The 27,000-nt window shown below is 51.6% G+C and overlaps 1 protein-coding gene across 2 annotated transcripts; it reads right to left on the bottom strand.

Annotated features, from left to right (window-relative positions):
• Nucleotides 1–271: 271 nt before the first annotated feature.
• CLSTN3 (calsyntenin 3) lies at nt 272–26,367 on the bottom strand. Of its 2 annotated transcripts, none has more exons than XM_058558893.1 (18): nt 26,230–26,367; nt 23,186–23,308; nt 22,550–22,745; nt 21,020–21,228; nt 20,590–20,739; nt 20,147–20,332; nt 19,404–19,685; nt 18,454–18,566; nt 15,784–15,946; nt 15,104–15,160; nt 14,211–14,368; nt 13,927–14,075; nt 9,489–9,715; nt 9,019–9,189; nt 8,046–8,191; nt 7,676–7,811; nt 1,474–1,676; nt 272–1,207 (listed from the first exon to the last, which is right to left on the bottom strand). In XM_058558893.1, exons 1-18 carry the CDS (start codon nt 26,315–26,317, stop codon nt 1,067–1,069), a joined length of 2,898 nt encoding a protein of 965 aa, XP_058414876.1. In that variant the 5' UTR covers nt 26,318–26,367; the 3' UTR covers nt 272–1,066. The 2 variants fall into 2 exon arrangements, with proteins under 2 accessions (XP_058414876.1, XP_058414877.1); XM_058558894.1 differs by having other exon boundaries at nt 273–1,207; nt 25,974–26,298.
• Between the last annotated feature and the right edge of the window lie 633 nt (nt 26,368–27,000).

Raw genomic sequence — 27,000 nt, forward strand, 5'->3', positions numbered from 1 at the left:
CATCTGCAGCATTCCCTAAATTGTCTATACTTTTCCAGGGGGTGCTGAGGGAAGAAGGCAGTGGGAGCCATCTGCCCCCAACCTACTTTCCCAGTGGCTTGGCATTCTGGGGACTTACCTGGTGACGGCACCCAGGACAACCAGCCCTGTCCCCTCACCTCCGCCCTGCTCAGAGACCCGAATGGGGCCTGAGACCTGAGAGCCTGCCACCCACACAGCACCCACACAGCATCAGGCAGGCAGGAGGCAGCTCAAGGAGCTTTTTCTGGTTGTTTTATTTGAAAACCCAAGGGTGTGTCTCCTCCCTACCACACCCATCCCCCTACCCCCACCCCAGGACATGACGATGCCACACGCGCACACACGCAAGGCTGTGAGCTGCACACGGAACACAGGGGCTGCGCTCACATGACAACATGAAAAAATATACATTATATATAATACACCCGAGACCCCGCTCCCCCTCCCACCCCCTCAACCTAGCCACAACCAGGTCATGTAGGAAGAGGCAGGGGCTGTAGGACCTCAGGCAAGGATAGGAGGGAAAAAGGACAGAAAAGGAAGGAAGCGGGCAAGGTGAAGAAGCAGGGATCCCCAGAGTGAAATGGAAAGAGAGGTAAGGGGATCATAAGAGAAGCAAGGAAGGCCCAGCTGAGGGAGCCTGGGGGAGAAAGGCCTCCATGGACAGGAGAGTAGGGAAGGGCAGAGCACAGAGATTCCTTCAATCCCACCCCTGGCCCCCACCAATGCTACTGACACTCCACCCAGCACAGCGCACAGCTGGTGGGGGAGAGACAGAGACAAGGGTGAGCTAAGGGGGTGGCTGCCATCAGGGGCAGAAAAGGCAGCCACAGTCTCCCACACCAGAATAAGAAGAGCCCAGAGGTGGAGGAGAAGGGGTGGGGCGGACTGCAGTGGCGCCCACCGGGATTTTGAGATTAAAGGACAACTCATTCTGAAGAGCTCTCTCCCTCTTGGTCTCTCTTCTCTCAGAATGTCCTCACTTTTCTGGGTGTCTCTATCTCACCAGGGCAAAACTCTCTCTGTTTGAGGAGGGGTGTAGGCCTTAGTAGCGGTGTGGGGGGGTCTCAATGATGCGTCTCTCGTCACTGCTGGGGGAGTCAGCGGCCTCTGAGTCACTGCTGTCCTCGTCCTCCTGCTGGCCACCAGCAGCCCCCGCCACGCAGGCCTGCCGGTTCTGGTAGGACTGGAGAAGGGGAGCAGGGAGGAGAAGGGCTCAGCAGCCTGCACACACCCTGAGCCTCTCCTCCCGGGGCCACACCTCCCTCAGTCCCCTTACTCCCCTTCCCACCTCTTGCTCCTCTCGCTCGTCCCAACCTTTCTCCTTCCTGCTCATGGCAGCTCTACTTAGGGCTTTTTGCCCAGGGCCCGGCTGCTCATTAGGAGTCTTTGCTGTGTTGCTCCAGTGGAATCTTGACTCTGTAGACCTCCCCATTCCCCAGGGCCACTCACCTCCATGGGGTTCACAATAATGGTGAGAGCTGAGTCATCCCAGAAGAGGTCAGGGTCCTTGGGGTCACTGGAGGCCCCTGGGGGCCCGCCGGCCCCCGAGACGTGGCGGTGAAGGGAGTGGATGCGAACAAGGCCCAGGATGACCATGAGCACCAGGAAGCCCACACACACCACAATGATGAGGGTCGCTGCACTCGGGACCACTGTGGGGAGAGTGTGTGGTGAGGAGATGGTGCTCAGGCACACCTGAGCGGACTCACACAGGGAGGAACAGGGGAGGGACCTGGGCAGAGGGAGTCTGCATGGAGGAGAAGATAGGATCCAGGATGGCCCAGAAGAGGGGACTACCCTGTAGAAGCTGGAGGAGAAACAGAGCCCCACAGGGAAGAGGAGGAGACTGGGCGGGAAGAGGACAGGAAAGGGGCTGCTGCTAGGCCAAAGGGATGGAGTGACAGAGGGAGGGAGGTGTGCAAAGGGAGGCGGGCAGTGGGAGGAGAAGGGTTCCCAGCCCAACGCTGTTGTGAGCAGCCCTGTTCTCAGCAGACAGAGGGCAAGGATCGGAGCCTGCCCAGGTCATTCTGCTTGTGCCTTCCCCTGGGACGGCTTAGCCTAGGAAGGAGAGCCCAGTGCCCAGTGGGGGAAAAAGAGAGGCAGCCACACGGGCTTGATGGTGCAGGAGGAGGAAATGCCCTCCTGCATCATAAGAGGAGAAGCAGGCCCCAAGTCTGCCCTGGCTGCCAGGAGAAGGTGCTGGCACCCCAGGCTGGGGTACAAGTCCAAGGGGCAAGGAGCAGCCCCTTCACTTACCCACCTGGACGGAGCTCTCTCCTGCTCCGTGACACCTCTCTTCTCCTTGGGGGCCTGGGTCTCCTGAATGTCTGGGGCTTCTGCTCCTCCCAAATCTCCCCCTGACGTATACCCACCTCCCCCGTGGCCCTGTCATGCCTCTGGTCCTGCAGCCTCATTCTGATGCCCAGGTTCAGGGGTGCACGGATCATGAAGCGCACTGAGACGCAGGAGGGCATGTGCACTCTCACGCAGACCTTAGAGCTGATGGCAGCAAAGCAGGTGTGCATGCACAGGAACATGCCCAGGAAGAACACACGGGCACACAGCTGGGCAAAGGTTGCTACACCCTGCAGCCAAGCCAGGCCTCTGCCGGCCTGCACACCTGCCTGCACCAGCCACTTGGTGGCCCGCTCACACAGCAGGATCAAAGGGATGCCTCTGAGGGTCTCCAGCAAGGCACTGCAGAGCCATGTGTGCAGCATCACCCAGCTGCCTGCCAGCTGGGCAGACCAGGCAACCCCCTGAAGGAAGACATACACACCAAAGACATGGGCCGCGAGGGCCACAGAGCAAGCAGCCATGAGCACAGCCCTGCCCACCTTCTGCACACACACACACAGCACTCGGAGAAGCAGGAGGAGAGACCAGAGCCCCAGGGACAGCAGGTGGAGGTAGAGACCCCACACACGTGCCCTCAGGCCCAGAGCCCTCACAGGCAGCTGGGTCACTACACCCCACATGGGTGTACAGCCCTGCCCACTGTTTGTATGCACAGCAGCTCACCCACCCACAGAGGCCCCAGGAGGCCCAGACTCTGGGCAGGCTCGTTGCTGAGGGACTACTACATGTTATGTGTCCCACACGCACACACATTACGTTCCAGCCCACATATGTATCTCCCAGTCCCAAATTTACCCACAGCCTCTAAGACTCACATGACACGAGACAGAGCAGAGCACAGAGAAGCACACGGCACGGGAGCCCCCCACACACCTTGCTGCATACCCCTCCTCTCCAGCAGCTAGCACACACACGCTGCCACACACTCCAGGGCCAGCCAGGAGTGTGGAGAATGCCCTGCCTGAGCAGGTACACTAGCCTCACAACTCCCTGAGGCTCCCTGATGGCTCTCTGCCAAGTTGGTCCCTGGCCTGACCCGACCCATAGCCCACTTGGGGCCACTTGCCAATGATTGCTGACTCTGCTGAGCAGGCCAGGCAGGCTCCCTGGGCACTGGTTCCAGGGCAGAGATGGGACTGCTGGATCAGCATTTCTCAACTACCTTGGGATGGGGGAGGAGGGAAGAGGGCAACAAGCTGCCCTTTCCACCCATCTGCAGGAAACAGTCCCTCCCAGATCTCCATGTCAATGGGCAAGATCCAGGGGCAGCGACCCTACCAGCAGATGGCCCCTGTGACTAAGCCCAGTCTCTAGAAGGAGTGGAGACCCCCCTCAGAGTGGAGGCCAAAGCAGGTGAACCTGCTCTAGGGGCAGGTTGATGAGGCCAAGCCAACGGTTCTAGTTTGTGCCTTAACTGAAGGCATTTGTCCCTCTGAGCCCCTGGCCTGGTGAGGAAATGACAAGTTGATTGCCAGGAATAAGAAATGACCACAGGAAAGACAAAATGCAGCCATTCCCTCTGTAGGCGAACAAGTATGGTTAATCAGTTTAAAATGAGCCAAGAGGCCAGGGAGATGGCAGGATTTTTAAATTAGCTAAGACAAAAATCAAGAGTGTAAGAAGTACAGTCAACCTTTCTTGCTGCTTTAGAGCCAAGCAGCTAATTCTGGCGTTGAATGACCTCCAGAGCCAACATGAGGGGGTTTTTAGCAAACGGCCCATGTGAACTCCTGGCTCCATCTGATTGTGAGGACATTGTCAACAGCCCTGCCCACAGCCCTGCATGGTGCCTCTCTATGAAGAGCCTCAGGGGAAACTTCTTGCTGCTCTCAGGCTTAGGGCTTCTTTTGAAATACTGGTGGCTCCTATCATATGCCTTTCATAACAGCTTTATCTCAGAGTCACAAGTCTGGCCCACTCTAGCAACCACATAGCACCTGCTAGGATGTATTTTATGAACTGACTTTGTTCCCTGGCTTCCTCTCATTCTTCGTTCATCACTGTCCTTTTCTCCTCACTTCCTAATTCATTGTCTATTTTTATCCTATTGCATTGTAGGTCTTTCTGCAAAGCCTCAGATACTTGTAGGAAACAAAGTAGGGAAATGGTTCCCAAACTTTGCTGCACATTGGAATCACCTGAGGGTCCTTAAAAACCACTGATGCCTGGCTCCCACCCCCAGACATTCTGATTTAACTGGTATGGGGTGTAACCTGGGCACCAAGCATCTTTACAGCTGTTCAGGTGATTCTGATGTGCGTCCAAGTTTGGGAAGACTGGATAAATATTGTCTTCATCATCTCAGCTCACCTTTCTCAGATAACCTCATTCTCCCTAACCATAAACACCCCAAACCAACCACCCACCCCCAATTCTCAAACTCTCATTCTCTCTCATGCTCATCCAAAATCCCTTCTATCCTTCAAGGTCAAAGCTCAAACTGTACATGAGCCACAAAACCTTCCCTGGCTGCGCCAGTTCACACTGCTCTCTCTTTTCTGGTGCACTTAGAAGCTTCAGAGAAATGAATCCTCTCCTGTTGGAGGGAATTATCTCTCTTACTGCTACTGCATGATTAGAGTAATTTGAAATTGCAAAGCCATAATCCTGTAACACCACTCTTGGGGTTGGGAGGGGAAGGAACACCTCAAAGAGTCAGAAAGGCATATGGAATGGTTTTTATCAAGTGGATCTCCTGGTAAGCTGAAGAGATGTCAACCACCAACAACCTCAGGAGAACTATGAACTCCACACCCTACTCAGGCCAAAATGAGGGGACAAGCAAAAGCAGGCTGGCACTCTCAGTTGGAATCTCAGAGCAAGCTTGGTTGGCCTGGACATCAGCTCACAGCAGTGGAGGGGAGCCTGGGCTTTACTCTGGGGAGGTGAAGCAAGGGCAGAACTTACAAACCCCGGACCACCCCCAGGCAGCTGCGAGGGATGAGGGGTGTGAAATGTCAGGCCAGTCAGTGCCGGGTAGCTGAGCGGGAAGGAGAGGAAGCTCTGGGGGAGTTAGAACTGGGATTCCCTCTCGTGGGACCCGAAACCAGAGAAAACAAGGACTGAGAATCTCACTAGGCCCAGCAGCAATGCCAACCTGGACCTACCTTGAGCCTAATCTGAGTAGCAGGACCCAGGCCAACCCAGACAAGGTTGAGTGGGATGATTCCCAGGGAAGGAACTGGAGAAAAAGCTAGGGAATCATGAGGAAAAAAAGAGCTGGCCCCAAGGGTCTGTTTAACAAAAACAGGATTATTGATTTGCTCATCCATCTCTAAAGATTGTGTGAAGCTTCTTGGAACCTTTGCAACTTGGTTATGCCTTATATTCCCTCCTCACCACTGCTGACTGAAGCACAGTAAAACACTCAGAAAGGCCTCTGCAGTTGTTTTCAGAGGGAGCAAGGAAGAAGGGAGCCAGTCCCAGGGAAAAGGAAATACAAAGTGGTGGCCACTGCCCAAGGAGAGGACACCAGACTGAATCTGGGGGCATCAGGGAGCTAGCCTCAGTCAAAGAAGCCCTGGGAAGCCCTTGGGAGCTCCCACAAATTAGGTGCAACTGTAAAGTAATGACTAGAAAAAAAAAGCATCAAACATCAATGGAGAGGGCGTGGAGGGCAGTGTTATTGCACAGGGTCCGGAATTCTGGCTCCACCACGTTTTTTCTTTTTTTTTTTGGTAAGGAAGATCAGCCCTGAGCTAACATCTGTTCCCAATCCTCCTCTTTTTGCTGAGGAAGACTGGCCCTGGGCTAACATCTGTGCCCATCCTCCTCTACTTTATATGGGACGCCGCCACAGCATGGCCTGAGCAGCGCTGCATCAGTGCGCGCCCGGGATCTGAACCTGCAAACCCCAGACCGCCAAAGCGGAGTGGACGCACTTAACCACTACACCACAGGGCTGGCCCCTGGCTCCACCACTTTCTAGCTGTGTGATCCTGGATAAAGTACATAACCTCTCTGGACCTCCATTTCCTTGCCTTCACAGGGGATAATTCTAGCACCTATTTCATTTGTTGTTTGTAATGACTAAATGAGTTAATATGTGTAAAGGCCCATGAGCGTGGTGCCTGGCATACCCTGATGTGCTCGCTCTTCTTATTATTACATGTATTGAATGAGGGCTGTACTTCCGGGGTAGTGTTCAGTGACCATGAGCTTCTTCCAGGAAAGCATTCTTGGAACTCCTTAGGGAACTGCCTTCAGAGCCTGTGAAACACCTTTTGACTTTTTTCAAAAGTGACAAATCTGCACCCTTTGAGAGTAGGTTTTATGTGTAAAAACTTAAAATGATATCCAGAGCCAACTCTGACAAAAGTGGATGATGAAGTTGGGTAACACTGAACTGGGCCAAGGGCAGGGTGTATCTAAAAAACGACAAACATAAACGCCTCTCGTAAATTGGCTTTGAAAGCAATTCTAAAAAGGGATTCCAAAAATAATTTTCAGCAACATCAGAGTCATTTGGCAGTTTTTAATAATGTGAAAGAAGACTCATTTTATAATATTAGGTGTAAATATGAGGTTACAAAACAATTTTATCCCAACTTTGTAAAAAGAAAAAAACTGGAACACAATATATCATATTGACAATGGTTTCCTCTCTGTGATGGAATCATGGCTGATTTTTCTTCCTTATACTTGTAATTTCTAGTTTTTCCACAATTTAGCAACTCTGAAATTGGGAATTAAAAAGTTGCATCCCTGGTAAAGGACTACAGCCAGGGAACGAGACTGCTTTGAAGGGCAGCTCTCCTGGATGTAATACTTTGCATATTTGCATATATTGTTATAAAAAGTCTTAGGACTTTATAGATAGCACATAATTATACACGTAACAGCACCAATGTTCTCCTTGAGGACAGGGACTGTATCTATCCTATAATTCTTTCATATTCCTAATAGCACTTTAGGACAGTGCTAGTACACAGTAGGTGCTTAATAAATACTTGATAGCTTCACTACAGAGGATCCCTAGGTCCAGGGCTAATTTGATACTGCTGGGGAGGGCAGCAGGAAAACAAAGGTGCCTAAACCCCACACTGACGTTATGATTCCAAGCACGAGTGCCCCTGCAGTGACACAGGCTCGCCTTCTTCAAGAGGCAGAGTTAACGCTCCAGGGGGACAAAGGGACTGGAGCACAGCCGTCAGTTAAGTCAGGAACCACAGCGAATAGGCCACACTGCTCCAGCCCTGTCCTCCCTTCCTCATGGTGGAGGGGGAAGATGCCTGCTCCCGGCCCACTCCCTGCCACCCGGCCCTCCCTGCCTGCCCCATGCAGCCTTACGTACTGGAGTTTCGGTGGGAGCTGGCCAGGCTGTGTCCAGCCATTTCAGGGGGTGGCTGATGACCACGGTGCAGGAACTGCTGGGAGCTGAGCACGTGGCTGGGGTGGGCAACCCAGTTCATGCTGTGCAAGACGTTGACCTGGGGAGAGGGTAGGCTCAGTGGGCACGTGCTTCTCCCAGGTCCTACCCCACCTCTCTAGAACCCACCTTTTAACCACTGCCCCACAGCTTCTCCTCCTCCTCTACCCACTGCCAGGCCCAGGAGTCCTCCAGGCTGCAACTTCCATTCCTACCGACTATCGGTTTGAGTCCACTCCACCCTGGCTCCTCGCCAGTGGGGGTAGCTGTGGAAGGAAGGAGCCTCTCTAGGTACCTCCACTATGAATTCATTGCTGGAGTAACGACCATTCATTTCCGAGCAGGAAAGCCGGAATTTTCTGGCATAGAGAGCAGCTCCGTGTCGCAGCCGATAACGAGCCTGCCTCAGGATCTCTTCATACACAGTGATGCTCTCCACCCCTGGGGGATGAGGAAGCAGCTCAGTGCAGGGGCCAATGAAGAGACTGGCGCAGGATCCTCTCTTCCAGACTCCCATCCCACCCCTCAACAGGGGGTGATCTCAGTCGTCAGAAGAGTTGCTCCCCTCCACCTCTCGCCTGGCTCTGACTGACTGGGATAGAGCTACCTAGGCTCCATTTCCTGCTCTGCCCTTCCCTAACAGCTCTGCAGCTTCCAAGTAGTGATGGAGGGAAGGAAAGAAGGACACCCTGCAAGATAGAAGGGGGGTGGCAAGCAGGAGGGAAATGGAGAGAGGGGAAAGTACAGAAGTCCTCAGTGAGGCTCTGGAAGGGAACGGAAATAGGAGGGAACTGGTTATGCCCATCTTCTCCCATCTTCCCCTACGGAGGGTCCTTCAGAGAAGAGCAGCCAAAGGTCCTTTGGAAGCTACCAGATCATTACCACTATTCACTACGAGATGAGCACTTGACTTAAAGCTATGATGTGTACATGAGATAAGTGAGATGGGAGACAGAGATGATGGCTGGTACCAAATAGCTGGAGGATTAGAAAGCTAGTCAGAGAAGACTGAGCCAAAGGAGAAGAGGAACCAGGAGTAGAGATGAGCCACGCTGTAGACAGAAGCAGGGAGAAAGAACCATTTGGAGCCTGAACCCCGGCACACCTCCTCTAGGGACAATCTGGAAGCCAGAGGATCTTCCAGGTTAGGAAGGTACAAGATGGCACTTGGCCACATCCCTGGGCCTGGAAGGAGGACCCTCTGGATTTCCCAGATACTTGATCAAGGCGGGAAAGGGGAAGAGGACAAGCTCTCAGTCCCCACTGACCGGCAATGGTGAGGTAGGCAGATGTGTTGGTGAGCTCCAGCCCTCGCTGCTGCAAGGATGCCACATCCAAGATCAGGCTTTCCCGCTCGGGGTCTAGGTCATCCCCCACCAGAGAAATTTCACAGCCGTCCAGGTTGTGCACGATCTCATCCGACATGCGAGTGTCTGTCACTGGATGGGACAGAGTCAGGATCTGGGTCATTGCTAAAGGGCCCACCTCATAGCTATTCTTCCTCCCTTTCCAGATCTTCCCGGAGAGCAGTCGGCATCATTTTCAATAACATCATTACCCAACAATTTCCTGACACCCATGGGCCTCCTACTGGGTTTACATCCTAATGGTAAGTGGTTCTAGTCAAGCAAATGCAGGATGAAGTCTCTCTCTTGTCCAGCTCCAGATTTCCTCGTTACTCTGGTTCCAGACATGGTTCCCTTCTCTGGATGATATCACTCCCTGCGGTCATCCTTACCTGTGCCCTGCCAACTCTCATCCTTTTTGGCCTCCACTTGGTGCGAAATGGAGCAAGTGATTTGAAGATCGGGGAACAAATGGATCCCCTCTGGTCCCTCGAAGTCCACAGCTGGGCGGGCAAAATGAGCAGTGCCACTCAGCAGGATCTGGGGGGCATCAGGCTGAAGTACCACCACATAGCCCTCCACTTCAGGGATGGAGACACAGGATTCTTCACTGAAACACCTATATGAGAAGGGAGAAAAGAGGCAGCTTGTGACCCCAACAGTCCCTCCCTTATAATGCATATTCTGTTTTATCCCTCCACCTCTACAATAGAGTACCCCATGTCAGAGAGGGTGAGAGGAGGAAAGGGGGATAGTGTCTCTGCACCACCACCACCCCCCAGTACCAAAGCTGGAGGGGAAGATACTCTTTTCTGGGAAGATGCCACTGCCAAAAAGAGTCAGGCACAGAAGGTCAGGCAACCCTGACCTAGAGGGGTGATCACATCACCAATACCCTACCCCAGGATTATGGAACATCTATGAAACTTTATTTTACAAACTTTACTTACAAAAATGTATATACGTACACAGTGCTTTACCCAGGAGATTTAAATTAAAAAATGTGTTCAGTACAATATCTGGCAGATATGTGCCAAAAAATATTCAACAACAAAAGTGAGTTGAGATGGGGTGGGGGTGCCTATCAAATGATGTCCTCCTCCTTGGTGTGTTTTCCATTCATTCCCTTCAATATCAGAGAAACATACTTTGGTAGGTGAGATAATCTGAACTTCTTGGACCTGCACTGATCATCCCATGAATCCTCGCTGATCTCGGTGCCAGGACAAACTCTCCCTAGAGCATTCAGCCAGGCCAGACCAACCAACAGCACAGCCGCTCAGGAACATGCTCCCAGGATCACCTCTAGCCCCATCCTTTGCCAATCAATATTAATGACACCTCACTTTCTCATAGCACTTGCTGGTTTATGAAGCATTTGCCCATATTTTTTTCATTTAACCTTATTTCAATCCTGCAGAATAGGGATAAAAAACCAAGGCTCTTAGGTCAAGCATCTTGGCCACACAACAAATGTGTGTCCCAATCAAAGCTTAAACCCACTCTTCTCATTCCAAGTCCACGATCTTTCCACTAAACCATAGCCACCATTTGGGGCCTGGGTTTGCACCAGTCAAATTTATAAACGAGTGCCCCCTTGAACAAACAGTCTTCACAAGGGAGTTGGTAATTCAGGAGCAAAGACTATGTCCATATGGTTGTGCTAACTGAAATGATTTTGCTGAGAGGACTGTTATTAGTGCTCCTGAGCAAGCCCAGCTTGACTGCTGGAGGCAAAAAGGAGAAGGTACAACCTCAGCAGATATGATGAGCTCAGAGCCCCTGAAGTTATCAGTGCCTACCACTTGCTGCCACAAGGAGTGGGGCCTAAGACAATCTGCACTGTCATTTAGAGAGGCCCAGATCAAAGCCTCTTGGGAAACAACCCCAGCTGACCCTGGGAGCACAGGCTCCAACAGACATTCCCACTGCGGTGAGCAATCCAAAGGGGACCCAAAGGGGAAGAGGGGGCTGTCCCTGACCTGAAGGGACTAATGATCTGGAGATATTAGATATGGCACACAACCCTTAAAACAAGGGCAAACATGGTCACCATCACATGAGTGGAACAAACAAAACCCATGAGAGTGCAGAGGGGGAGGGATTATTTCTGGCTAGGATGGGAATGGAGTGTCTGGCAAAGGAGGGTAGGAATAATCAAGAAAAGTAGCAATTGAGCTAGCCTTTGAAGGAGGGTAGGACTTCACTAGGCAGAAGGTGAGGAGAATACTAAGGGGAGTAGAGGAACACAAGGCAGGAAAGGCTCGGGCCAGATGGTTGAGGGCTTTGAGTACAATTTTTGTGCAGTGGGCGAGAGGAAGCCATCGATGTCTTCTTCATCAGGGAGGTGTGAGGATGAAAATTCTGACTTAAGATCACTAACCTAGTCTCAGGGTGGAGGGTAAACCACAATTAGAACACTAGAGATAGGTCAGCTAGTTAGGAGGCTATGGCAATAGGCCAGGTGAGAGGTAACAAGAGCCTGGGCTGGAGTCGCAATAGCAGAAACGGAAAAAGAGGAGACAGATTCCAGACACCTGGCACAGAGGTGGGATCTAGGTGACCTGGCAACTGATGGGGCATGGGAGATAAAGACAGGGAGGAATCCAAGATGACTCAGAGGTCTAAACCCGGGCGATTGCAAGGACAGAGACACCTCTACAGAAATAGAGAATTCAGGGGGAGGAGCTAGTTTGGGCACTGAAGTTCATTATTTCAGCTTTCGCTCATTTGTTTGAGGTGCTGGAAGAATATTTAGATAGAGGTTATAGGGAGCAGGTAGAAATTCAAGAGCTATGGAAAGAGGACAACGCTGAAGAAAAAGACATCATAGCCATCTGTTCAGGGGTTAATGCCATGAGTAGATGGGCTTTCCAAGAAAGAGACCACAAAAAAAACCTTAGGGAAAACCTGCATTGACTGAACAGTTACATAAATCTGACTTTAAACACAGGTCCAAGAACTAAACACTGGAAGTTAGGGAAGCCACATGGACTATGGCAAGGATATGCCTCAGAGGAAGGGAGGTGCTGCTAGGTATCTGTCTCTCCCTGTTTCTCACACACACACACACACACACACACACACACACCCTTCTATATTTTCTCCCACCACCTCAAGGAAGTATTAGGGTAGCACTAACCACATGAAGCCCTAAAAATGAAGAAATGAGAGCTGTCTCTTCCTTAACCTCATAAAGAAAACAACAAGGCCCCTTCTCTCTACTAAAGGACCAAAGTCAGGTTCCCAGCCCTTGGACAAGCCTCTTCCCTGGGCCTGAAAGAGGCAGGAAGAGTTCAGATGAGCCAGTCAACAGAAAGGATGTCAACTCCTCCCCCTGTGAGACGCCCCTCATAGCGCTCCACCTAAGCCAAAAGACAGAGCCTACCCTTCTGACGTGGTCCTGACAGACTGAGGAGGATGAGGCAACTGCTTGGTCTCTGAGAGATTAAGCCCTTCATAACTGGATGACAACAGCCCTTTAACAACTAGAGTCCTGACTAGAACATGGTGGGGCGCATACTCAGCTCTGATCCTTGCCCACGTGGCCTCATCTACCTGTGCCCTTCAGCTCTCCACCATGACCACACCATTCCCAAAAGCCCGGTCTCTGCCTTCCACGGCTCTAACTGTGAGGCCTGATAATCATGCCCAGTCACTGTCTAGGGCTCAGAGCCCTCGCCTCTCTAAATCCACCCTTCCCAGGTTAGGGACAAGTCAGAGATGTTTATCTTCATATAGCTTATGGAGAAACTGAGGCAGAGTAGGGGAGAAGGGAACACGTACTCACGAATCCTGACTCCTACATTGTGTAATTCACCCACTAGATGGCAGTATCTCCTAAAAACTGCCATATAAACCATAACAAGGAGTGAAAAAGCCTTCATATAATAATGGCCAACATTTGCAGAATAGGCATGCTGCTAGGCATTTGATCTGGATTATATCATGTAGTTCTCATAACAATTCCATGAATTAGATTTTGTTATTCCTGCTTTATAGCATTTGCTCAAAGCTAAAAAGCTAGTAATAGACCCTGTGTTCTTAACTATTAGCTTTCATTACCTCTCAGTCAATCCGTATTTTTAAACACCTAATATACTCAAACCTTGAAGTAATCTACACTCTTTCTTTTAAAGAATTCAGAATCATTCACCTAGAACTCAGAGGTCAGCAAACTTTTTCCATGAAGGGCCAGTCAGTAAGTATTTTCAGTTTTGAGGGGCCCTACAGTTTCTGTCCCAATTACTCAACCCTGTCATCACAGTGGGAAAGCAGCCATAAACAATATGCAAATGAATGGGCATGGCTGTGTCCTAATAAAACTTTATTTACAAAAACAGGCGGCAGACCAGATTTGGCCCTGGGGCCATAGGTTGCCAACCCCCAGACTGAGATCATCCTATTTGACCTTGCAAGAGTTTGATGAATCAAGATTAAAATAGGTGAAACAGCTAGATCTATTTGCCCAAGGTCATCCAGGCAATCAGTATTGAGTAAGAAGTAACATCAAGTCTCCAGGCTCCCAACCCAGTACCCTCTCTGTCCCACTTTACGTATCAGCACAGAGAAGATTAAAACCCCAAATCCTGGAAATGTAGCTTAGTAGAAAGAGTAATGAATCAGTTGTTGGGAAATCTGAGTCTAGTCCAGGCTCTTTTACCAACATAGCTATGTCAATTGAGCAGGTCTGTTGTCCTCTCTGGGGGCGCAGTCTCCCCAGCCACAGAACAAGGGAAGTGTGCCTAGCCCTAGGTGATGTCTAAGGCCAAGGAGTTCTGACACCGCCTGGCTCTGCTCTGTGATTTGCCCGCCCCACCCAACACTCACTTGACGGCAGTGGTGAGGCGCAGGGGCCTGACGCCAGGCGTGGCAAAGCGCAGAGTGTTCATGTAAGCCACATGCTGCAGGGCATGGTTGAAGGTCTCCACATCATCCCCCTCCAGGGTGAGCAGGGACTGCGAGGGGTTCACGTGGACCTGGGCCCCAGACACAGACACAGCTGAGAGCAGGATCAGAGGTGGGAGAGGAAGGGAGCAGAGGTAGAGAGGTGGGGCAAAGGTGGTGGGCAGGGGGCATGCCCGGAAGGAGAGGGCTAGAGGAAGGGGCTATACCTTCATGCCTTTGCCCAGGCTCTCGAAATCCCTATAGTCCAGCCCCTCCCGACATGCATAGAGGCACTCGATGACCTCACGGCTCTCCAGGCGGCCTGAGCGCACGCTGAAACCAGCCAGGTAGCCATGGAAGTAGTGGTGGATCGGCAAGGGGTCTCCTAGGGCAGGAACACAGGGGTGGACGGGAGGTAAGAGGAGGTGAGAGGAGAAGAGGAATGGAACGAGGAGAGGGGACTAAGAGAAAGGGAAAAGAGAGAAAGAGCAGAAGGCTTGAGAAAGAAAATGAACAGGAGAAAGGTGGACACTGACAGAAGGAAAGAGGAGAGATGAGAGATGGGGGGAAGTGAGGCTAAGGGGGAGACTGGAGAAGGCAGAGAGAGAGAACAGAATAAAACCAGGAGAAGAAGAAGCGTGAAAAATAGAAGCAACAGAAATGAGAAGAGCTTCCGGGAGAGGGAGAAAGGGCAGAAGGAAAGCAAAATCAAAGAGAGGAAAGAGGCACAACGAGGAAAAGGAGGAGCCTGCAGCAGAGGGCATCTTCACGGGGGCATGCAAGGAGACTAGGATGAATGTGTGCCAGCTTCACAGATGCCCAGATCTTCCCTGCCGGGTGACTGGCTCCTGCCTCCTGTGTTCTGCTACATGGAAAGCCAGCGAGAGAACTCCTTTACTTCATTCCGTAGGTAGGAAAGGACACCCCGGGCTCCCGCCCAGCTCCATCTGGCCTTACCTCTCGGAGGAAACCCTGCACTGCTGTGGTTCTCGGAGGCTCTGCCCCCTGGTGGCGTGTGAGGCAGTAAATAGTGAGGCTGGATAGGATGGGGGGGTGGAAAAGGGAACAGAAAGTTAACAGACCAGAACTCTCTGGTCTCCAGGTCTCACACACAGAGTACCTTGTGTGGTGTCCGTACTGTTGTCTCCTCCCTTTTCTTTCTCTTTGTTCTTCTCCTCTGGAGGGAAAAAAAGTGGCAGTGAGCTCAGGGTTGTGGGGACAGATGGACAGACAGGAAGAAGAGGTCTTCCCTGCTCTGTCCCTGCCCATGTAGGACTTCCAACCTCTCGGTTGAGTCCCAAACCTTCTTTTGTCATGTCTCAATCTCTCTGTTATAGACAAACCCCCAAATTTATTGCTGAGGATACACAAGGGTTCTGGTAAGACACACACACACACACACACACACACGCACACAAACACGCATTCTCTCTCTCTCCCCCAGAAGGAAAAAATGAAAGAAATAGCTTAAAAATCAGAAGACTGATGACTCTCTGAAGGGTTACTGGCCTCCTGCAGTGGACTGGGCTGTGGAAACCATCATTATGATAGAACAAAGTGGGAACTGGCTGAAGTTACAGAAAGAGAGACTCTGGTGATATCTGAGAAGGAAATTCCTCCAAGTCAGAGGTGATGATCAGCTGAATGGGTGGGAGTAATGGGGGGCTGTGGTCTCCTCCACTGGAGACCTTTCTGCAGGGGGATGTATGAAGGTCAGGCTACCCTTGCTCCTTCACCAATCCTAAGCCACTGGAGGCTCCAACCTTCTGTGCTTTCATTAAGAAGTTCAGGGGGACTTACCAGTCCAGCAGGCCCCAATCATGAGAGCAGGTTCCCTCCGGGGTGGGTGGATGAGACCATTGTCATGGATGAGGGCAGGGTCAAAGGAGATGCCGTCAGCATAGAGTGTGACTGTGGGGAACTCGAGGTTCAAAGCATAGTGGTGCCACTCATCGTCGCAGACCTAGGGGAAAGAACCCCTCACTTACTTCATCTTCAGGGAACTAACGCAAGGCACTGCCCCTTCTCCTGGGAGACAGGAAACAGTCCCTCATATTCCCAGTTCTATCAACAGGGTTTACTAGTGAATTGCTGCCTACCCAGCTCCAGGAGTAACATCCTTGCCCAGAATCTATGAAGCACCAACCTAGTACCTAAAATTCCACTCTTCAGGTAAATCGTTAAAACTATAAATATTTCTAAGAGAAGTAACACTATTTTGTGAATAAATTTTTCCCCCAAAATGTTGTATGTATGTGTGTATAGCACTAGAACCTCCAAGTTTGTAACCCAGCAGGAATCACTAAAACAAACATGCTTCCCTCTGCAGTTTCTCCAGGTTCAGTCAAGATGGGTTGAGGCATGGTCAGAAGAACGAGGGGTAGAGAGTTCTCTGCCTTATCAATTTCCAAATGTTGGAATTCCTCAAGGTTCAACCTAGACTCTCTTCCCTTTTCTCTCTACACTCTCTTCCTAGGGGTTACCACATCTGTTCCTAGGAGTTCAGATACCATATTTATGTTGATAACCCCAAAATCTTCATCTTCAGCCCAGAACTCTTCTTTGAATGCTCGCCACTTGGATGTCTCACAGGCATCTCAAATTTCATGTGTGTAAGATGGAAGTCCACACCCCTTCCTAATCCCTTGGGCAGGATAAACGCTCCACCGCCCATCCAGTTGCTCAAATGAATGACCCAGGAGACATCTTTGGTGCTCTCTTTCTCTCATCCTCCACATCCAATCCATCAGCGGGTACTGTCCATCCTAGGCCTAAACAGAACTAAAAGCTGTGGGTTTCTATGCAGTTCTCTCCATCTATATTGCCACACATCACTCAAGTCCTCAACCTTTCGCCTACGTACTGTTGCAACAGTCTTATCTGTATACCTACCCTGTCATATCTCTCCAATACATTCCTCCCATAGTTGCCAAAGGCATCTTCTTAAAATGTAAATCTGATCAGGTCACATCCCTGCTTTAAACTCTTCAAAAGGCTTCCCATCTTTCATAGGACAAAATCCAAATGAACCCCAGCTGACAAAGTCCACTGTACAACCTGATCACTGCCCTTCTCTCCAATGTCAAATCCAGTCTTCCCCCTTATTCACTGCACTCTAACTTCACTGGCCCTCTTTCCATGCTTGGAACATGCTGAGCTCTTTCCTGCCTCAGGGCCTCTGCATCTGCTTTTCCCACTGCCTGGAATACTCTCTTCCCACAGCTATTTCTCATCCTTTAGGATAAGTTTACATTTCATGCCCGTCAGGCCTTCCCTGAATATCTGATCTAAGGTGAGTTTCTCTCCCCTTGCCTCCCTCTATTCTCTACCTCAGTCCCTTGCTTATTCTTTCCCAGTATTTATCACAATTTACCATTTTTGTATGTCTACTTACTTGTTAAAAATCTAGCTCCCCAACTAAAATGTAAGCTCAATGAAGGCAAAGATTTTGTTCCATCTTATACTCCATTGTATCTCCAGAACCTAGCACAATGACAGGGTATTGGTATTTAATAAATATTTGTTGAATAAATTAAACTAAATGAAAGAAAAATAGAAAGAGTAATGTTACCAATATTAGCAATGTGGGGGGAAGATCAAGAAGCAGCAAATGGCAGACTATCTCTTTAAAAGAATGCCACAAAAAGCAAAAGCTTTTGTAGAGAGCCTTCAATGATCCAGTTTGTGGATTTCCTAGGCCCTTCATTTCCCCTTCTTTCCCCTCCACTTCCTGCCTTTTTTCAGCCATTTGCTTACTCAGTCTCTCCACCACTTGCAAGAAAAACAGGAGATGGAAACTCAAATTAATCCCCACGGGTCCCTGTGGTCCACTTGGAGAAGGAATAAAGAAGAGGCTACACTTGTTGGCTCAAGAGAGGATTTTACATTTTTTTGGCCATTTTTATTTATCCCTCCTAATCATGGATAATAATAGTAAGAATTAAAATGTATAGATTGCTTTTCAGTCTGTAAAGGTCTACTACATCATTTCATCCTACAACAACTCTGGGATATAGAACCCTTCTTATCCCCATTTAATAGGTAAAGAAACAGGGGTTTAAACATATTGACCAGGATTTCATGGCTAGTAAGTTCCCCTGACAGGACTCAAAGCCAGTCTGTGTCCCTCAGAATTACTCATGTCTTCGCTTACAACATGCTCACTGCTGGAGAGTCAGCGATATGTACTGTTAAGGTTCTAGATAAAAAGGAAATGAAATAAAACAAGGGGGAAAGAGAAGGTTGGTTGGGTTTGATGTTAGTAGTAATTTCTTCCCTATTTCCTTTTAGTCCAGGAGTGCTTTCTGCAGGAGACAAGCCTTGGGGGTAGAATGGTCAGGAACTGATAGAGGAGAATGAAAGAGGGGGCATAGGGCAACCCAGTAAATGCCAATCCCTGCCCTAGCACCCTCCTTCCCTGAAAGTAAGTTATATCACCCAGCTTTCCCAGGAGCCTAGCACCGGCCTCACCTGCTCCAGCTTCCAGAGGAACTTGACTGGGCGGGCACTCTCAAGCAGAGGCCAGTAGAGGAAGGCAATTCTGCAGCCATGGACGGTCAGTGAGTAGTGAGAGAAGCCGTCCTCTGAGGGGAGACAATGGGGACGGGGGTCAAACACTGGCCTTGAAGCAAGAACATGTTCAAAGCACCAGGAGGGAGAGGATGCTGGATTCTCTTTATCCTCTCAGGTGCTCTCTCACTCCCGCATGCTCTAGCGTCTCCTTTCTCTCTCAGTCTCTCTCTGACACACACACACACACACACACACACACACACACACACAGAGTCCAGTCCAGGTGATAACTAGGGCTTCTCAGGCATCTGGCTGGCTGAGGGGGGACACTGTTCAGCCTGCTCCCACCCAGATCTTTATTGGGCCTTTGGTTAATACAAACATCATGGGCGACAATCCCTTTCAGGTCAACAGAAATGAGCTCAGATAAGTTGCAGAAATGAAAGAGCAGGTCAAAGCTGAGCCCTCCCTAGAAGGATGTGCCACTGCAGTGGAGGGAGGAGGGGTACTTACAGATGGAGCCAACGAGCCCTTATGGGAGGAGGATGGGATGGTGATGGAAGACAAAGAATGGGGCAGACCATTACCCAGCCTTTTCCATTGCAATGGAGGGGCTTTAATGGGAGCAGATTTGGGGGCAATCTACTACATGTGGGATGCAGGGGGATTGGGCAACTGCAAATGAGAACAGCAGTGAGCAGTCCCAGTGCCCTCTGAGGGCATTAGGCTCTCACCTCGTCATGTTGGGAGTCAATCACAGAGTTTCAGGGAGTATCAAACCTAGCACTGCCATCTTACAAATGAGAGAGAAGAAATGGCCCGTTCACAGGAACAGACTGGCCAGTGACAGAGGCAGGACAAGAAGCCAGTGTCCCCATTCTCAGACCAGTGCCCTGAGGAAGGCTCACCATTCTGGACAGTGTTACACACAATGGTTTCCTCTTCCTTCTTGCCCTTGTTGGGAGTTACACCATGCTTCATCCAGAATGACAGGGTAAAATGGTCACTGAGGCTGTCCTGGGGCCCAGAGCCCAGCCCAGCTGTGCCACCCAGGGGCACCTGCACAGCTTGGGTGCCGTTGAACCAGTAGATAAGGCTGCTGTCCTGGCTGTAGTGCACCGAGAGTCCTGCCGTCCAGTTGGCACTGGGGCCAGGCATGGGCAACAGATCCACCTCCCCAGTGGCAGCACCTGCAGGAGCCCCACAAGGCGGGAGAGTCAGAGCTGAGAAGTAGCAGATGGGGAAATGGGAAGCAGGCAGGGAAAGAGTGACTGATGGGAAGACTGATGGGAGACTACAGCTAGTCTCACCACCTCTTCTGGCCTTTCAGAGATGAGAGAGGGATGGACCTCTCTTGTAGGAACAGCTCTCCAATTAACTCAACTCCTTCTCCAACTCTTCATCTCCCCCTACCATTGTTCCACAATGTATCTGGTGACTGTCTTATGCGACAATTATGCATCTTTGCCAATGACATATTTATTTGCTTTTGGGGCCACAACAGCTAACAACATGCCACAACCTCTGTGGATATATACACCTGTAGATGGACAAGGGAAGATGTAAGGCAGATTCTTAGGAAAGAGGCAGAGGAGGGTCAGGCAGAGGCTGAGTGGGCAGGGGCAGGCCTGGGGAGTTAGGGCACACTCACCACAGAGTTTCCGCAGTGCCCGCTCTGAGTAGTTGTCGCGGTCACAGCCCTTGGCCACATGGCTGGTCTGCAGCTCAATGGTGGCCTGAATGTTCCAGAGAGGTTCATCACAGGTCTCCAGGCGGATACCAGGGAACAAAGCCAAGCTCCCGGCGCCTGGTGCATATTCAATCCTTTTGTTCCAGCCTGCATGGGTGAGAGAGAGAGGGCAGTGGAGAGAGAGAAGGGTAAGGCAGCCCCTCCTATCCATTCTGCTCTTGCCATGTCCACTGGCAGTCTCAGCTCATAGGAAAATGGCCAGCCAGGGTAGACAGCTACAAGCCTGCTCCCAAATATCCCTCCCCTGACTCGTAGCCAAGCCCCCATGATTGTCAGGAGGGACAAAATGGGAGACCAAAGTAAAAGATGATTCATAAGATGGGTCACAGAGCTGAGCTCCTCACCTTGCCAGCTGGGTTTACAGGTGGGCTTCACCTGGATCTCCACCTCGGCATCATCTGCCGCCCGCTTCTTCCCGCAGTCATAAGCCGTCACTGTAAACTTGTAGAGCCTCTCACCACTGTATTGCAGCTTCTCTGTGTTCTCAATGTTCCCTGGGGTGGGGGTGCAGGTGGGGGAGGACAGAGAGGGTCAGAAGCACTAGAGAAAGCCCAGGCAGGCAAGGGAAGGACTCGTGAGCTAATCGGGCACAGGTGAATTAGGCAGCAGGAAGCGGGAAAGAAGGTATCTGGGAAAAAATCTCCACATCTGGGATGGAGGGTGTGGAGTGAGCATCTGAGGGGCAGGAGAAGTAGAGAGCACAGCCGTGGGGTAACCTGAGGGATGTGGGAACACAAGGGTTGGACAGCTGGGGTGGGCAGGGGCTGAACTCACCATCATTGTCGATGAGGAAGGGGGTGTTGGGTGTGAGGATCTCGTAATAGCAGATCTGGCTGTACTGGGGGGAACAGTCACCATCGATGGCTTCCACCCGCAGGATGCGGTCATACAGCTTCCCCTCGGTCACTGCAGCGCGGTACAGCCGCTCCACAAACACCGGAGCAAACTCATTCACGTCGTTGACCCGCACATGCACAGTCGCCCTGCACGTGCCAGAGCAGAGGAGGGACAAGGAAGAGTCAGCCAGCCTCGATACTCAACACTCGAGGAGAGGCACAAGTAGGAATCCAGACAGGGAATCAGAGCAGGAGGGAGCCAGTGTGTCCCTGAGCTTGGGGCAGTCAGCATGCTCATCCCCGCCCCCCAGGGCCCCAGGCACCAAAAGAAGGAGAGCCCTTGAGGGAAACAGTGACTGATGTAAGGGGTAAGGAACAATCCCAGGGGGCGCCAGAAGCTGATTCAATGACTTCTGTACAGAATGCTATAGGTTGGGGTGCCAAAACCAGGGGTAAGGCAGAGGATTTTGTGTCCAGCAGGTCATTCCTTCACAAGTCAGATCTGATGGGATAATAAAGGAAGATGCAGAGTAAAAGCCAAATTAAAACCAACCGTGGGAAGGGAAGTGGCATTTGTTCAAAAGCCATAAGTCATCTGACATGAATAGCACACGTGAGATGAGTGCAGCCTTCTGCGCACGTGTGCGCAATGTGCATGTCAGCTGTGGGCCCTCTCTACTCAGGCACCCACGGGGCAAGCAGAGCTGGGGCTAAGCCTCTTGTACCAAGCCACGCCCCTAGCCAAGATCCAGGCCCCCAGGGCCCAGAGGCAAGGGTCCTGTCTCCAAATGGGAAACTGAGTCACAAGGACTGGTTTATCTCTAGTGCCTCTTAGTGGCCCAGGAATCCTGACTGCCAATCTTTCTCCCGTTCTCAAATGAGAAGTTAGCTGGGAACAGACATAGGTGTCCTGGGCCCCAGCCTCTTTCATGCCATAGCCATCTCCTGTCCACCCTCACCTGGAGCTGTGCGTGTACACATTATGTGTGTGAGCGTGGTGCACAATACAAATAGACAGGTGAGGCAGTTGGAAGGGATCTGGATGTGTGCTCAGTGTGCTCATCTTCTTCCTCCTCATCATTGTAACTCCCATGTAGTGTGCCTTTTCCTATGTGTCAGGCACTGTGGCGCACACTTTTTACACAAACCATCTCCTTTCATCTTCACGGCAACCTAAAGAAGTAGGTATCATCATTACCCCCATTTGACAGATAAGGAAAAACAGATCCAAAAGGGCTAAGTTGCCCAAGGTCATAAGAGGCAGAACCAGGATTAGATCCCACTGAGTTCTACTGTATGTTTCTGTCACCTTGACTGAAGGCTCCTGCAGGACAAAGACTGTCTCTAAACCTATGAACAGAGACGGGAGGGGATAGCTAGTCTATGAGGCATGGACAGAGGATGGTGAGGAGCTTGGGAGGAGGGAGGAGGGCCCTGCAGCAGGGGACAGGGACAAGGGCTTCCTCACTTGTGGGACTTCTTGGTGTTGGCCCCGTCGGGCCCCTCGCCACAGTCATAGGCCTGGATGGTGAAGGTGTGCTCCTTCTGGGCCTCACAGTCCACTGGCTCCTTGGCCCGGATCAGCCCTTCGCCTGTCGCCTTGTCCAGGATCACAGCCTCAAAGGGCACCCCAGACCCGTGGAGCCGGAAGCCACAGATCTCACCTGCGGAGTGGGGAGGGAGGGATGAGGCTCCTGCAACCACCTCCAGCATCTCCTTCCCAACCTCAGCCTCCCTGCCTTGAGTTCCCACTTCACCTCTCCTCCCAAACCCCTGTCCCTTCTCTTGTACACATGACAGCAGTAGTTATCAAACATACAGCTCCAATCCCAGCTTCCCTGAGGGGCAACCTCTTAGAGCCACTGGCTATGAGATCTAGCAAAATCTTGATGCATTTAACCCCTGCCTGGCCACGTCCCTCTCCCTGGTTCCCTTAACTCAACCACAATTCTTCAATGTAGCCCATTCTCCTCCTTGAGCCTGCTTCTTCTTCCACTTTCCCAAGGCCTCTTCCCCACTTCCTCACTGCCCTTCCTCCCAGGACCTCCTCTCTCTTCCCTTGCCCTCTGTCATACCCACCTTGCCATGCCCCAAACCCAATTACCTGCATATCGCAGGGGGGCGTCCTTGTCCAAGGCGAAGAGTGGTGGGTTCAGCAGGACTGTGTTGTCGTTCTCCATGACGATGCCCTGGTATTCTGCCTCGATCCAAGGCTTGTGCTTGTTGGCTGACCCCCCAGTGAGAAGAGAGGAAGCACTTGTGAGCTGGCCCTCCACTCCCACCCAACCCTTGTTGACCCACACCCACCAGCATCATCACCCTTTCCACCCCTGCTGAAGCACCTGCAGGAGGAAGGGCTGAGGACAAGAAATCGGCTATTAAAGGAGTCAGAGGTTCTGTGGGAAGATTGGATTGGTGGTTACCAAAGGGGAAGGGGGGAGGGGGGAGGGCGAAAGGGATAATTGGGCACATGTGTGTGGTGATGGGTTGTGATTGGTATTTGGGTGGTGAACATGATGTAATCTATGCAGAAATAGAAGTATAATGATGTACACCTGAAATTTATACAATATTATAAACCAATGTTACTGCAATAAATAAAAAAAAGAAAAAAGAAAAGAAAAAAATTAATTAATTAATTAATTAATTAAAAAAAAAAAAAAGAGGGTCTGTGGGAGATCACAGTCCTCTCCTATGGCAGGATAGACAGTTTCCATGACAACAGCCTGCCCTGTCGGGGAGGGGGACCACTGTCTCCCGCGGGAAACATGGTCAGAGGGTGGAGAATTTTCTGTAGGGATTTCAGGTGCTGGAGAGTAGAGACTGGGGATCCAGGGAGTAGTGGTGGGCCATCAGAAGGCCCTGGGAAAGGGAAGGGATAGATTAATGGCAGAGTTGAGATTAGGAAAAGAGGAAGATCGAGAAGTTTCCTGAGATCCTGATGGTTTATCCTCTCCACCACCACAACACCATTTCAATCCTGATCGCTTCACTCTGCACTCCCAGCCAAGCCCCAACCTAAGGCCATTCTTACAGAGTTGAGAGGAGAAAAGAGAGAAGAGGAAATATATAGGACAGAGGGGCAGGGATGGAACAGAGGAATCAATGCCAAATGACTAGATCCAGCAGAGCTGACATCCTAAGGGATTATTGAACTGGCCTAGAAACAAATCCCCTCCCTGCTTCTCACTCCAACACCCAAGAGAACACACTCATTACTCATAACATTTCTATGTCCCCCACAAGGCCACCAAACCTCACACTCCCTGAATCCCACATTTGATACAGACTTATGTCTTAGTCCTAATTCTTGCCTACCCCACCCCTCTTCCCTTCAACAAGCAGCCAATCCAGGATGGATGTGGGACTCATTCAGCCTCCAGATCTCACCATCTCCTACCAGACTCGGCTCATTTGTGTCTCCTCCCCAGGACCAATCTTCCACTAGCCTGGTGAGGGGCTATGGGGAAGGCGCAGCATGTTCCCTTCCCCTTCTACATCACCCCCCAATCCCATCCTCCACTGCTTGCTCTATATAATCCCATCACGCCAACCCCCAGGCTCCGAAAGCACATTCATGATGGCCCACCAGCAGGACATTGGCAGAGAAAGACGTATCATCAGAGGGAAACTGAGTTACCAAAAGGAAACTCATCCCAGTATCTCATACTGAGCAAGAAATCCTGACTTCCATTCTTTCTTCCAACCACACCCCAAAAAGCCTTTGGTATTTGAATGCCTGCCCCTCTCTTACAGATGACCACCATAACCCCCTCTCTAATGGCAGAGGAAAAAGCCACAAGATGGTGCTCAGAGGCAGCACAGGAAGTGGCAAAAGGCTAAGAAGCCGGGCTGAGGTCAGAGATTGAGGTGAGGAGCCACAGCCCGAATATGGAGGGGCTGCACACAGCAAGGCCAGCACTGGGCACCCTCTCCACAGCTCACCCCTCCAACCCTGCCCCTCTCCCTGGTCTCCCTTCTCCTCTCCTCTCGGCCACCCACTCGACTCTCTCCTTGTGTCCATCTCCTTTCACTCACTCCTGGGCTCCCTGTCTCTTCCTTCTTTGACTCTCCCCCTCTCCCTCTCCTCACCTGTTCTTCCTGATTTCCCTTTCATTTCTCTCTCTTCTTTTGCCTCCACCTTTACCCTTTTCCATCCCCTTCTTATCCCCCTCCCACGCCTCATCTCCCTTCTCATTCTCACCACTCATTTAGCACCCTCACAAACCCACTTCTGCCCTTTCCTGCCTTTCTCCACCTACCTGAGCCCAACCCCCTCTCTCCCTCCTTCCCTCTTGGTCCCTCTCACAGCCTCACCCAGCTGAATTTATCTGCTATCTGCCAGAGAGGGCAGCTCTGGTAACCCACAGCCCAGCTGTATGCAGGCATAAGGGTATGGATGCAGAACAACACACCAAAACATACGTGCTCTGAATTGCTGAGCTGCAAGGAATAGTTTCTCCCCAGGATGGGATGGAGATGAACCAGATGGATCTGCCACACACCCTGAGAGCGGGCACACCCCAGTGAAAACGGAGAACCACCCAGAGACGTATATCGCCCCTCGGGGGCAAGTCCTTCTGAGACCTGAGCTATCTCCAGCAGGGAGAAATTGGGGGAGAAGGAGACAGAGATCCCAGGATGGGAATGGGGACCAAATAGGAGGAAAAGAAGCACATGGGTAGAGATGGACCAAACAGGAGGATGTGGCAAGGGGCATGTGAGGGAGAGGAGAGGGGTCAGGTCTGAGAAAAACGAAGGGGAAGGGGGATGGGCAGAAGAACCTGACACCTGTCATGTGCCAGAGAGCCTCAACAGTTCCTGCCCACCCTATCCCTCCTCGCCCTGCCTGATACCCCTATTTCAGTGCCCCCACCCCCCACCTCACTCACCTTTGTTACAGGAGCTGCAGGGGAGGAGGGAGGCCAGCAAGAGGGGCAACAGCAGAAGGGCCATGATGTGGTGTGGGGCAGGGCAGGGCCAGGCGATCGCTCTCCCCTGGGAGCCTTGAGCCCGCTTATTCCACCTTGGGGGAGGGACGCAGGGGCTCCCCAAGGAGGAGAGGGAAGACAGCGGGCAGCAGGGCAGAAACAGAGAGGGGCCTGCAGCCCACACTAGCCCATAGAGCAAACCTGGGCAGACCCCAACCTGGGTGGCAGAGGTGGGGGACTTGCAGTGGCTTCTCCTCGTTCGCTCTAGAGCCCGGCGTCCTCACTCTCTCTCTCTCATCCCCCATCCCCGCTACTGCAGGATGACGTCAGCACAGCCAGGCGAGGATCGATGGGGCCGCTGGCCAATGGGGTAACGGGAGAGGCCAGGTGCTGCAGGGGGGGAGGGAACCAATGAGGTGGGGAGCAGGGGCGGGAGAATGTGTTAGGGCTTCTTCCCCTGACTGCAATTTGGGGGAGCAAGGGGACTGCGGGGGCTGGGGAGGAAGCTGGAAAGCCGTAGAGGGGGTGGGAAATAAGAGGGACGTTGGGAGAATCAAGAAGCCAGAAGCCCGGGGGTGGGGAAGGGAGACGTCAACGGAGACCTGAGGGGGCCGAGGAGCGGCGGTATCCGCGTCACCGCCCCCCGCCCCGCCCCTCCGACACCACCAACTCTGCATTAACCTCTTTTCACAGCCCGGTCCATCAGCAGGTTCCTGCTGCGTGCCTCCTGGGAAGCTGAAGTAAAACCCTCAGCCCGCACCCGAGGGATCCTAGCATTTCGGTTCCCAGCCCCAGGTCTCTGAGGAAACCATGGGATGCTCAGCAGGGGATGGAAAGGGCTTTGGGACTGGAGGAAGAGTGAGGTATTAGTGCACCCCCGCCGCCCCCCTCCGCCCCCCACACCCACATCTGTAGGGACAGTTCACCACCAGGTGGAATTTTTCCCGCTGCCTAACTTCCCTGCCTACCCCTCCCCGAATTTCCCACC

Source organism: Diceros bicornis, chromosome 17 (genome assembly GCF_020826845.1).
Source record: "Diceros bicornis minor isolate mBicDic1 chromosome 17, mDicBic1.mat.cur, whole genome shotgun sequence".
Lineage (NCBI taxonomy): Eukaryota > Metazoa > Chordata > Mammalia > Perissodactyla > Rhinocerotidae > Diceros > Diceros bicornis.

Coding starts and splice junctions, on each gene's coding strand:
- CLSTN3 (XM_058558893.1), bottom strand. CDS start 26,317: ATGGGGGATGAGAGAGAGAGAGTGAGGACGCCGGGCTCTAGAGCGAAC. Junction 22,746..23,185: donor CGCCCCCCTGCGATATGCAG/GTAATTGGGTTT, acceptor CCCACTCCGCAG/GTGAGATCTGTGGCTTCCGG. Junction 15,161..15,783: donor GATTGGGGCCTGCTGGACTG/GTAAGTCCCCCT, acceptor TTTTCCCTCCAG/AGGAGAAGAACAAAGAGAAA.